Raw genomic sequence first — 13958 nt, forward strand, 5'->3', positions numbered from 1 at the left:
AAGTATTTGAGGTCATATTTGAACTCAGTTCTTCCTGATTCCATACTCCAGTCCTCTATCAATTACACCAGTGTAGTTGGAAGCTACGTGGTGCTGTGGGTAGATGGTCAGACCTAGAGTCAAGAAGACTCATCTTTCTGAGTGCAAATCTGGTCTTAGACACCTTTTAGCTGTGTAGACCCCTTGGCAAGTCACTTAACTCTTTTTGCCCTAGTTCTCTTATCTGTAAAATGATTTGGAGAAGAAAATGGCAAGCCACTTACAGTCTAATGAGGAAGACAAGTATGTATATAAGTATTGCATCCTCTCTGGACTCAATCCCTACATAAACTTGGATCTTATTACTACCCTTAAAGAGTAACCCTCAGGAATAACCTTGAGGAGTTGCAGGAGGGAAGGAAAGGAAGAAGTCAGGAACAAGATGGAAGAAGAGACTAACTTCAGGAAATCCCTCCCTCCCACCCCCCATCCCCTGAGGACTTCTCATTATCAATCAGCCACTAATTGAACTCTTAGTAACTTTTAGAAAAGAAATTTACTGAGAAAGCATAGCAAGAACAGTTGCTACAAAACAATACAACTAGATCAGGGCGCACTTTCCATATAGGCAGACCCCCCCCCCACCATGTATATCTGTGTTTATATCTATACATGTTTATATATACACATATGTACAAATAAATATTATGTATACATATGTATTGTGTATGAAAAAGATCTTTAAGAAAAGGGGAATCAAATTTAAAGTATAATAGTAGTGAAGCACATATTTGGGAATATGTGTTTTCAAAGGGACTAGCCTGCAAGTTGGTACTCAGGGTGAAAAGGGAAGGGGAAGGGAATAAGCACTTATTAAGTACCTGTTGTGTACTATGCACTATGCTAAAGGATTTTTGCAAATATTGTCTCATTTGTTCCTCATGGGAGGTGTAGGTGGTGTTTTATTATCTTCTTTTTTTTCAGTTAAGAAACCTGAGGGAAACAGAAATTAAGTGGCTTTCCCATGGTTAAACAGTTAATAATTTGAATAAATGAACATTTGAACACGGTTCTTCCTGATTCCAAACCCAATCCATATCCATTGTGTTGCTAGTTACTCCCTGAAAAGATAGTGAAGTCATTTTAAGTTAAATTGAATATGAAATGTCTATGGGACATCCATTTTGAAATGTTCAATATATACTTAGTGATGCAAATATGAATCTTATGGGAAAGGCTGGGGTGTCTATGTGTGGATATACCAAATATATGTATATATGTATACATATGTATATATTTACATATATATATATACACACATATACACACATTTATCTCTATTTGTGTATTTATCTGTGAATCATCTGCATAGATCTGACAGTTAAGACCATGGGAGCTAATGAGGTGAGAGACAGAGACAGAGAGAGGAGGAGGAGAAAGAGGGGGAGACATATGGGTAAGGGGAGAAGGAAGAAAATAGAGAAAAGAAGAAACGAGAACAGAAGAAAATTTAAGAGAAGAGAGGAGAAAAATACCTGAATGAATCTTGGAAAAGACACCCATTTAGCTAGTGTCATATGTATAATGAGCCAGCAAAGGAGACAGAGGAGCAATTGTCCATTCAGAAAGAGGAACTTGCAAACCTAAAGAAGAAATAGTTATCAGAAGAAGAAAGTGGATAATAATGACAAATTGAGTAGATAGGTTGAAAAGGATGAAAACTGAGAAAGATCATTAGATCTGATGATTATAAAATCCTTGAGAATTAAGCTTCTGTTGAGGGAGGAGATTGGAGGTCAGATTGCAGAGTTTAAGAGTGAGAGGAGAGGAAGTGTGGTAGAGTGAACAGAGTTTTTTCAAGGAAAATATCTAAGAATGGGTGAAGAGATATAGTAAAATCTCTTGAAGGGGTGGTAGAATCTAGTATAGATTTTAAAAGATGGGTGCATTTGAAAGTATTAGGGGAAAGTATCAGTTGATAGGGAAAAGTTGATAATAAAATGTATTCTGTTGGAGAAAATGAGAGAGGATGAGATCAAGAAGAAAAATAGAGGGTGAAAGGAGAGAATGGAGAATGATGTTAAGGGTTTTTGATAATGAAGATAATAAAGGTTTTTGATAATAAAGATAATAAATAGGAGAAGAGGGAATTTAAATCAAATGGTTACATAAAAAAACAACTAAATGTACATGATAGGTGCTTAAATAAATATATATTGTTTTATTAACAATCCTTCTTGATAATATTTGCTTTGTTTCCAGATTGAGAATTCTGCTGAGGAATTTGCTTTATATATTGTTCATACCAGTGGAGGTAAGCTTGAAAATATTTGTAAGTCAACTTTTTAGAAGTAGCATTTCTTACTTTGCTTGTTATTTCTTTAGATGACTATGTATGTAAAATTATATCCAAGTCTGTAGTTAGGACTTGTCCTTTTGAGCTCCTTAATGGTCATGAGTCTTCGTTTTATATATTTAAATCTGTCCACATCACTCTGTAGCTCAAAGAATTTAAATTAGACAAGAAACCTTAGTGAGAAGTAGCTAGGGATGCCTTCCAGAGCTCAAGCCCCGGGCTCCTGGACTTAGAACAGCTCAGGATTCTGGAGTGGAAGACCAATGAGAGCACAAGCTCTCTGTGCATGAGCTCCATCTTGTACCCCCTCCATGTCTGTTACCCAAAGACTCTATCCTTGTCCAAAAGAAGAATGCAAAGGGAACAAAACACACACACACACACACACACACACACACACACACACACACACACACACACACACAAAAACACACACACACACACAAAACAGTGAGCTTGTCAGAAAACTAAGCTTCCTTGCTAGCTTCTATGTAGATAAAGTTACCACTCCATCCTTTAGAATTTGTCTCTCCACATTTTGGTCTTACCTTAGCTTTCCAACCTTTCCTTATGTTTTTTTCCCCCTCCTCTGTGCAGTTCAACTAGGTAGTTCTTTACCCTCCTCCCCCCAAACAGGAGCTTTCTAATCTCTGACTTTGCTCTGGCTGTGAATGAATAAATGAATGAATGAAATGCCATCTTTTTCTTTTTTTCCATGTTAAATTCCTTCAGCTCATATACAAATGCTTTTTTTTTGTCCTTAGCTTTCTTCATCAACTTCTCCTCTTTCTGAGCTTTGGTGTGCTTGATGCTATTCTCCTAGACTTTGCCCCCCCCCCCCAGATTTGTATTTACCGCCCCTACTACCTGTCCTTTTTGACTTCCATTGTGTGTCTTTAAAAAATCTAGGTTATTGGGGCAGCTAAGGTGGCACAGTGGATAAAACACTCTGCAGTCAGGACGACCTAAGTTCAAATCTGGCCTCAGAGATTTGATACTTACTACCTGTGTGACCTTGCACAAGTCACTTAACCTCGACTGCCTTGCTTCTCCTTCCTCACCCCCAAAATTGAAAAAATGTCTAGGTTATTGTTGAGTTTTTTGTTATATTCACTTTGGTCTTTTTAAATAGTTTCATGAAGCCTTCTCTAGTACCTAATGATCTTTCCCTCCTTAGACCTCCCCTCTATTTTGTATCATTCAAATGCACTTAATATGCTGATTCCAGAAATGTTTTGAGCCTGGTAGCTTCATTGGAGTATGACCTTCCAACATTGTGTATTCTAGCTATCTATGTATGAATTTTTATCTCCTGTTAGAGTATAAGCTTCTCAAAGACTTCCTGTCTCCCCTAGCAAATAACAGAGTGGCCCTGTATACACTAGGCACTTAATAAATGTTTAATGAAATGAATTGAGTTGGTTTTAGAAATCAGTCAAATCTACTATGAATGGAGTCTAGTGATCAAGCTGGGGAGAAGAGCATTTGTAGACTAAAGTAAAATTATAATTATAAAGTATAGGGTTGATTTTTGTTGTATACCTTGTAGATATTTTTTGAGGTTGGTGACCAAAGAGGAGATGACTCCAGGAACATGTTGAGTCCTGATAGCATCTGTGGAGTATGGTCCTCTATTTTGGAAGACAGTACAACTTTGGCTCTTCAAAATAGTATAGTGATCGGGTGGCTAGGTGGCGCAGTGGATAAAGTACCCGGCCCTGGAGTCAGGAGTACCTGGGTTCAAATCAGGCCTCAGACACTTAATAATTACCTAGCTGTGTGGCCTTGGGCAAGCCACTTAACCCCATTTGCCTTACAAAAAAAAAAACTCTAACCCCCCCCCCCCCAAATAGTATAGTGATGTCCTAGAGAGGGACCCCTGGATTTAGTATCAGAGGACATGAGTTTGAATCCCAACTCTATACTTATTTCTTTGGCTTCTATTTTCTCATCTGTAAAGTGAGGAACTTTTGATTATACATGATTGTTTAAAAAATTAGGCCTTCAAACTTCTATTTAGTGCTTATTGTATGCCAGTACTAGGGAAACAAAGAGGTGAAAACTGTTCTTTACCTTTAAGAGCTCCTAAGCCAATAGGGGAGACAACATGATATACATAGACTTAGGAGATGGAAGAAATCTGAGAAAATAAGAGTTGCATTACTTATAGGCTGACTACTTACATTAGCTAATAGTGATAATAAGATAATAGATAATATTTACATATCCCTTTAAGATTAAGCATTTTACACATATGATCTCATTTGATTTTCATTACAACACCCCCCCCCGAAGTTGGTACTATTGTTATCCCCATTTTTCTCATTGTTGTTCAGTTGTTTTTCTTTATGACCCCATTTGGGGTTTTCTTGCAAAGATATCAGAATGGTTTACCATTTCTTCCTCCAGCTCATTTTACAGATGAGGAAACTGAGGCAGATAGGGTTAAGTGACTTGCCCAGGGTCCATTCAAGATTGTCCTAAGAAGGCATGAGTCATTGTTACCTTGGGGAAGCTTCAGAAGATGGGACTGAACTGAGAAACTTTGTGCACAGAGGGATGACTGCCCCTATGATTATCTATTCCAGAGAAACAGAAGCTAAAGGTCACAGATTATCCCCTGATTGCCAGAATCCTCCAAGGCCCATGTGAACAGGTCTCTAAAGTCTTCCTTATGGAGAAGGACCAAGTGGAAGAGGTCACCTATGATGTGAGTTACCTTTGGACAGGTCACTGGACCTGTGGCAGGTTATTGACTTGAATTTCATCTCCAAGTTTTTGTATTCATGTGTTTTGAGGAAAGGCTTTTCCAACTGTCCTTTTCCCTCCCATTCTTGAAGCAGTTGCAAGTTGGGTAGTTCATAGGGCTGAAGACCAGAGTGAAGAGGGAAACCAGGTGGGTAAATATATAGGATGGCTTAAGAGAGTTGTCTAAGGAAGAGAAACTTGGGATTTTAGAATTCAAAACTGGAAGGGATCTTTGAGGTTAACAAGTCTAATTACTTGTAGCTGGGGTCTAAAGAGGCTATTATTTGTCCAGTGTCATCTAGATAATAAATAGCCAGGATTTGGAAACAGGATCTTTTTACTTCACAATCAGTCTTCTATTATGCCAATTTATGAATGAAACTAGAATAATCCTTCCCCATCTACCACTTTGGTTGATGAAAGAAGATGGGGAGAAAAGCAGAAGGTATGGACATTTTAAGCCTATTTCCTGCTCAAAAGTGAGTGAATTGATTTGAAATCAATGACAGAAAGGTCAGGGAGTTTTTCCTCACTCAAAAAAAATATCATGAGTGTATGTGTGTGTATGTGTGTACCTAGATACATATATATATATATATTATATATAATATATATATTAGTATTAGTGCACTGTATTTTTAAAAGTCTTTACATCTACCTCATTTAATCTTGAAAATAATCCTTCCTTAGCAAGCTAGTCCTGCCAGTTATCACCTAGGTCCAGCTGGCTGTCACAGTTGCAGAGAATTAATAGGACACAGGTTGTGCTCTGGGGTTGGGCTTGGTGCCTGCATAGGAGAACAGCCCTGAGGCTCTAGGACAGAGATCACACACATCTTGCCATTCGCCCAACCAGGATGACTCTACTTGTTTTCCGTGTAATTAATTGAATCTAAGTAACTTTTCTTTGACTGGTCCTTTGGCACCAGGAAGCCCTCTAAGGCTTTCCAGATTTCCTTGTTGCAAAACCCTTGTGCTTACTATGGGAGGTGGATTCCAACAAAATACTATCCCAGGGCATTGTTGATTCTCCTTAAGGCAAAGCCATGGCCAGAACCATTGGGTAGATGAGCCCAGTGCTTGAAGTGGATTGGACAGGCAGTTCATATGAAGCTCCCCAAGCTCTTAGTGAATAAATAGCAGGGTCGAAGACTGTGTTGGATATCCTATTGAGATGTCTTACTCTATTGTGCTGTCGGTGGCAGGATTGGACCCTCGGGAATAGTGTTCATTATCTTGCTGGTGAATGAATCCAAAATGATGTTGGCTTGTGTTGCAGGTTTGCTTCATGGAGAAGCTTTTGGAAAATAGTTTTCTTTTGCCCCCTGCTGTTCATCTTGAGACATGGAAGCAGAAAGCTTCCTAATGCTGACATACTTTTCCTTCCTACATCTATTGGGGATTCCACTGAGATCCATTTCTGAATTGTCAAAGTAGCATGGAGGTAGCCTTGGAATCTTGAATGCTATGCTTGGAAAGCCTAACTCTAACAGATCCTTTTACACTGGACAGACTTTAGTTATGGACTCAGTATGGAATGTGCATCCATTAGAGAAGGACCAGCCTGGCTCAGTTTTTAAAGGCTCATCACCAGGCAGTCCACAGGATGATGAATCTTTAGACTACATCAGCACATGATATTTGCTGCTAAGGTTGAGGTGGGGAGTGGGGCTGGAGAGAGAGAAGGACCACAAGTTTTAGTGGAACGAGTATAAATGAAGATGAGTAGCAGTGGTTGTAGAAAGAACACTGGATTTAGATTTCATCTAGAGGAGCTAGCTTTCAGGTTGTGCTTTGCTAACTTACAATGTAATATTGGGCATATTTCTTCCCCTCCCTAGGTTTCATTTTGGTCATTTGTTAAAAGAGGGGGTTGGAGTGAATGGACTCTGGAGTCATTTCTAGATTGGGGATAGTCTTTAAAGTTCTCTCTAGCTTTTAAGTTGTATGAGCCTGTGAAATCCCAGATTTTTCAAAGTTTTAGAATTCTGCTTGGGTACTCGGATGTGAGTGAGTTGTCCATCATACTTTGTGGCCATAGAATGGAAGATGATCAAAATAAAAAAATATAATAAAATGAATAATAAAATATAATACAATAAACAATAGATAATATTGAAATGTGACTTTTTAGTCAACAATGGGCCCCAGGGATCCTTACAAATGATTCAGTGGCTCTTATTTCAATTTGAATTTGATACCATTATTCTACTTCAATTTCCTTACTTCTCAGATGAAGAAACTGAAACTGAAGCCTGGGAATATTAAAGCTCTTGACCAAGAGCTCTTTTCTCCTCTCTCTCTCTCTCTCTCTGATATATATATATGTTTATATTTCTTATCCCCCCCCCCCCATTTTGAGCATTTGTTCTACCCTTAAAGGAAATGACAGAGGGCTTTCTGATTGAGGGAGGCTATGCCTTGTGTTTTTTCTTGACTTAACCCTCAATCAGTTGGGGGGAAGATGGTTTGGTTTCATTTCAGAGTCAATGAGTCAGAAGAGAAATAAGACTATATATCTGTATAAATGTGTCTATAAACATATATGTGTGTGTGTGTGTGTATGCATGTGTGTGTGTGTGTGTGTGTGTGCGTGTGTGTGTGTTTGTGGGTGTATATACATTGTACTATAACTATCCTATAAGACCATGACAAATCAGGGTATTCAGTTATTTCAGTTGTGTGTAACTCCTCATGACCCCATTTGTGGTTTTCTTGCAAAGATATTGGAGTAGTTTTCCATTTCCTTCTCCAACTCATTTTACAGATGAGGAAACTAAGGCAAACAGGGTTAGTTGACTTGCTCAGGGTCACACAGCTAGTAAGTATATGAAACCAGACTTGAACTCAGAAAGATGAGTCTTCCTGACTTCAGAGCTGGCCCTCTTCTGTACCACCTAACTATCCTTCAGACACATCACAGATAGGATTAGAAATAAGTAACCAGACTCTTAACCAAGTGAGGGAAGGGCAACTTGTAGTGTCTGTTGAATATGATTCTGGAATGGCAAGGAGAAAGAAAGTGGACATGACCCTGCATGACTCCATGTGAGAGGTGGAGTTCAGGACCCATAATTTTACCTGTGTGGTCATACTTTCCCCTGTGGTGACACAGTGGAATAAAGCATAGGATCTGATATCTTATGGCCTGGGTTTGAATCCTGCTTCTGGTTCTTACTCCTTGCATGACCTCAGGCAAACCTTTAAATACTCCAAACCTAAGTTACTCTATCTGTAAAAGAGAAATGGGACTTGGTCATCCCAAAGGTCCTTCCAGCTCTGTATCTGTGATCCTCCCTGGACACAGATTACAACCCTCTTCTCCCTTGTCTTAGTGGACAAGGCCATGGGTTGCTGTGATTGAAAAAGTTCATCTCCTGGTGACCAAACTTCCAAGGATGCTTCTCTCTCTTAGCATTTGCTAGGTTGGTTCTTGGACAACAGACATAATCCTTTTGGGGAGGGGGTGATGTGAGGATAATGGACATGGCTATGTATCAGAAGTGGGTATCTTAGAGTCTAAGAGCTGTATCCAACATCAAGAGTTTCTGACTGGCCCAGAGGATGTGTCAAAGGCAGATTTTGAATCCAGGTCTTCTGACTTAAAATTCAGTGTTCTTTCCACTGTACCCAACTTAGTAGAAATTACCAAGAATATTGGGGTGGCTAGGTGATGCAGTGGATAGAGCGCCAGCCCTGGAGTCAGGAGTACCTGAGTTCAAATCTGGTCTCAGACACTTAATAAATTACCTAGCTGTATGGCCTTGGGCAAGCCACTTAACCCCATTTGCCTTGCAAAAACCTAAAAAAAAAAAATTACCAGGCCCAGACTTCAAGAGATTAGGGACACTTTCTGTCCAATGGGAGGAATCAATATAATATTCTAGGAGAATACACCTGCAGTTGTAGAGGAAAATTATATATACTACAAAGTTGAATACTAGTTTTAAATTTTGAATCTAAATCAATCACTCATTATCACTACCACCTCTTCCACCATCATCATTGTCATTATCTTTTACATTTATCAAGCACCTAAAGTTTATAAATCATCAATTATATTTTATATATATATATATTTGAGACTATATATCTATATAAATGTGTCTATAAACCTAGCAATATGTATTTATCCACATACCTTTGAATATAGAATGTGTGTAAACATACATGCAGCTATACTAGATATAGTTTTATATATATGCATATATGATCTGAGGATCATGCTTCTATGATACACACACACACATATATATATCATATATATATAATATATTTTTGTCTCTTTGTCACATTTATTTGGCACAATATTAAGAGAAAATAAAATTGTCCCTTTCCTTAAGGAGCTTACATTCTAATAGGGAATGACTACACATAAAGAGGAGATGGAATATGTGAAAGATTGGCAATGGTAACTTTGGAAGGATAGTAATATGGTATTCAAGTAGAAGAAATTCTCTCAAGTAGAGAATGAGTCTAGTTGTGGTAAAGTGAAGCATGTGTAGAAGTACTTATTAAAATATTATTTCTGGAGTGGGAGTCACCAATCAGAAGAACAGAGTCCTAGGGCAGGATTTTCTCCAGGGGTGATCCATATGACCTAGTCTTATCCCAATTTAGTGGAAGAAGACAGTCTCAAGAAAAGTAAAATTTGACCAAGGTCATATAGCTGATAAATGTCAGGACAAATGTATTCCTCTATTGTCTTTACTTCTCACACCCACCCCCATTTTGAGTATTTGTTCTACCCTTAAAGGAAATGACAGAGGGATTTCTGATTGAGGGAGGCTATGCCTTGTGTTTTTTCTTGACTAACCCTCAGCCAGTTGGGGGAAGATGCTTTGGTTTCATTTCAGAGTCAATGAGTCAGAAGAGAAATAAGGTACAAGATAAGTCTGTGACAGCATAATGAAGGGATAGTAGCCTGAACCTTCTGTCTTAAGAGGTGTTAAGAGGATTAGGAAGCTAAAGTAAGTTGCTTAAGCATGGGAGGAAGTTGGCCCAGGGGAGCCTAGAGTTAATATGTCAACTGAGAAGTTTTCTTTGTCAGACTTATCTCCTCCTCCCCTTCTTTCTCTCTCACCTTTCCTGCCTTTGTTATATGGCCATTCAGTCTTGTCTAATTGATCATACTGTGTCCATGGGATTTTCTTGGCAAAGATACTGGAGTGTTTTTCCATTTCCTTTTCCAGTGGCAAGCGGAGGTCAAGTGACTTACCTAGGGTCACACAACTAGTGATTGTCTGAGGCCAGATTTAAACTTAGGAAGATCAGTCTTCCTGACTTCAGGCCCATCACTTAATTCATTGACCCATACAGCTGCTTCTTTTGTACCTTTACATTCTTCCTTTGTTTCTAACCCTTCCACACAGGTGGCCCAGTACATAAAATTTGAGATGCCTGTCTTGAAGAGCTTCATTCAAAAACTCAAAGAGGAAGAAGACCGAGAAGTAAAGAAACTAATGCGCAAGTAAGTGCCTGAGTCCCTGGGAGGGGGGGCTGCTTTGATTCTGTGGTTGTGTGCACATTCCAGGGCAGGTGATGATGCTTGTCCTTTGTTCTCAAAGAAGGCCATGACATGATGCCATGACATGCACATGGAATTTGAGTGAGGGGATGCTATGCTAAGTCACTAGCCTCACTTTCTCCTCCAGAGCCATCTAGGTTCAGTGGCCAGATAGGAATCAGGGCCAGGACTGGAGATGGTTCTAGAGGAGAGGCAATGAGAGTTAACTCTGTGCCCAATTCACACATTTAGTAAGTGGCAAATGTCTGAGGTCAAATTTGAACTCAGGTCCTCCTGACTCTAGGACTGGTGCTCTATCCACTGCACCACCTAGACCTAGAGGTGTCTGAGAACAGTCTTTGATTGGAAAAAATACACCCATGGAGAGTTATTATATTATAAAATTACCATAATTAGTAAATTACATTAATATATTAGTTGAAGTTCTATTAGCACTTTTCCCATAAGAATCTTGGGAAGTAGCTTATTTATTATAATCCTCATTTTGTGGATGGAAAAACAGAGAGAGAGGTTAAGTGGGGACCAAGGACCACACAGCTAAAAAAAAAAAAACCAAAACACAAGCTTTTTTCTCACTCTTTGAATGGATCATGCCCGCTTTGAGACAGACATTCCTTCCACAGCCTAACCAAGCTTTCTCAGCCTGTAATGTTGGGATCTTTGTCTTCTTTCTCAGAGGATCCTCCCAACATGCTGAAGACCTTCCTCAATAGTGTCCTAGATCCTAAAGAATAGGTTTAGAAGTGGCGGCCAAGTGGCGCAGTGGATAGAGCACTGGCCCTGGAGTCAGGAGTACCTGAGTTCAAATCCTGCCTTAGACACTTAATAATTATCTAACTGTGTGGCCTTGGGCAAGCCACTTAACCCCATTTGCCTTGTAAAGACTTAAAAAAAAAAAGAATAGATTTAAAGTTGGGAGGGACTTTGGAGATCAACCAGTCCATTCCCCTCAACAATTTGATTATTCCAGGACAATACAGTATCATTAAGGATCTGAGACCAAATTTGAGCTTATGTCTTCTGACTCTTAAGATAAGAACTTTTTGCTTTATTATGTTTCAATTTATAGTCTATTCCCTGTACCTACTTGGCCCTGGTCTATCATGTCTTAACTGTTGGATGACTTTTGCAAACTCTGAATGGGCTCTCCATACAGGGAGGAGAGACTGAAATATAAAAATTCCCCTTCCTCTTCTCAGTTTATTCCTCCCATTGAATTTCTCAAGGCTTCTTCTGTTCCTCTTTCCCCTGCTACTGTCCAGCATTGAAACCCCCATGTTCCAGAAGGAATCTTCTTCATCTTCTGGGCCACAGATCACTGATGCAAGTTTTAGCATATATCCGTGTCAAGAAAGAGTGACTTCTCTTAATGTTCACTTTCCAGGCCTGCCTCCCATATGCCCATCTAAAATATTCTTGTCTATTCTTGCTCAAGATTGCATTAATTAAGAAGTGAGCCCCCAGCAATGTCTCTTTCCTTGGAATGATTAATAAGCAGGAGTGGGAGTTGGGGGGGGGGGGGAGAAATGTAACGAACAAAGATCTTGGAAGAAGGAGGAAAATCACCTGAGTCAGGAATTCCATAAGCCTAGAGTTAAGCTGTCCTAATAAGCAGTTAGGTAGAGCTGGGATGAAGATCATAGCAGCAAACAAAACTGATTCCTCCCTGGACTGAGTCACCTTAGTGAGACTGGATTGTCTGGATCATCCTAGTTTATTTCTGGTTTATCTTATGCTTGATGACACAGTGTTTGTTCAAAGACAGATTAGCAAAGGATTGAGGGGCTCACCCCCTTGTTGGTCACAGGCAGTGATTTTTATTATTATTAGTTTTTCATTTTATTTTATTAAAACTATGTAAAGATAGTTTTAAACATTCATTTTTTTAATATGATTTAGAGTTTCACATTATTTCACCTTCCACCCCCTCCTCTTGACAGTGAGTAATCTGATATAGGTTATATAAATGCAATCATGTTAAGCATAGACAATGATTTTTAAAAATTGTTAATTTTATCTTTCCCCCAATTACATGCAAAGTTAGTTTTCAGCATTCATCCATGTGCAAGTTTATGAGCTGCACATTTTTCTTCCACTTTACCTCCCCCCCCCCCATGTCAGCAAACAATCTGGTAGAAGTTGTACATGTACAATTACGTTTAACATATTTCCATTTTTGTCCTGTTGTGAAAGAGGAATTAGAACTAAGGGGGGGGGAAACAATAAGAAAGAAAAAACATAAAAGAAAATTTTAAAAAGTGAACATAACATGTTTTGCTCTGAATTCATATTCTGTAATGTTTTGTTTGTTTCTTTTTTTTTTTTTTTGAATGTGGATGTCATTTTCCTTAACAGGTCTCTTAGGGTTGTCTTTGATCACTGAACTATTGAGAGGAACTGTGTCCATCATAGTCGATCCATCTCACAAAGTTGCCATTAATGTGTACTATTGTTGTTCTTGTTCTCACTTCACTCAGAATCAGTTCATGCAAGTCTTTCCAGCCTTTTCTAAAGTCTGGCTACTCATGATTTCTTTCCCCCCCCTTCCCCCCCCCCCCCATTTCTTTCTTTCTTTATTTTTCCAACTACACAATCACTTTTTTACATTTTCTCCCTCCCTTCCCTCCCCCCTCCTCCTGATAAAAAAAGAAATATAATTTAATTGGTTCAACATCTATAACCAGGCCAAACATAGATTCCTATTAATCATGTTATGAAAGAAGAATCACATCTAGATGGAAAAGAAGAAAAAAATTAGAGAGAGAAAAAACTAATATAATATATTTATAAGACAACTTTTTTAAAAAAAATTGATGAATGTAAACTTTGGTTTGCATTTAAGTTCTGAAATTCCTTTCTAGATATGGATGGTATTCTCCATCACAAATTTTTTAGCATTATTTTTTATTATTGTACTGCAGAAATGATCAGGTTCATTATAATTGATCATCATCCATGATGCTGTTTAGTCTGTTTAGTGTTTTTCTGGTTCTGTTCATTTCACTCAGCATCAGTTCATGCAAGTCTTTATAGTTTATTCTGAAGTCCTGACTCTCATGATTTCCTATAGAACAACAGTTTTCCATTATATTCATATTTCACAATTTGTTCAGCCATTACTCAATTGATAGGCATCCCTTCACTTTCCAATTCTTTTTCACCATGTAAAGAACTGCTATAAATATATTTGTATATCTGGATTCTTTACCCTTTTTTGTGATCTCTTTTGGCTAGAACAAAGTGTATATCCAGTTTTATTCCCCTTTGGGTCCTAATTCCAAATTACTTTCCAGGATGATTGGATCAATTCGCAACTCTACCAGTGTCCCAGTTTTCCCACATCCTCTA

The 13958-nt window shown here is 38.5% G+C and overlaps 1 protein-coding gene across 3 annotated transcripts in view; it reads left to right on the forward strand.

Moving 5' to 3' along the window:
• The window catches only part of LOC141503021 (ras association domain-containing protein 2), a 74620-nt gene that overhangs the window by 59882 nt on the left and 780 nt on the right, over window positions 1-13958 (forward strand). For all 3 annotated transcript variants that reach the window (XM_074208108.1, XM_074208115.1, XM_074208125.1), the window contains exons 8-10: window positions 2242-2293; window positions 4924-5045; window positions 10456-10553. In XM_074208108.1, coding sequence (XP_074064209.1) covers window positions 2242-2293; window positions 4924-5045; window positions 10456-10553 — 272 coding nt within the window. The remainder of the gene's footprint in view (window positions 1-2241; window positions 2294-4923; window positions 5046-10455; window positions 10554-13958) is intronic.

This window comes from Macrotis lagotis, chromosome 1, assembly GCF_037893015.1.
Source record: "Macrotis lagotis isolate mMagLag1 chromosome 1, bilby.v1.9.chrom.fasta, whole genome shotgun sequence".
Taxonomy (NCBI): Eukaryota; Metazoa; Chordata; class Mammalia; order Peramelemorphia; family Peramelidae; genus Macrotis; species Macrotis lagotis.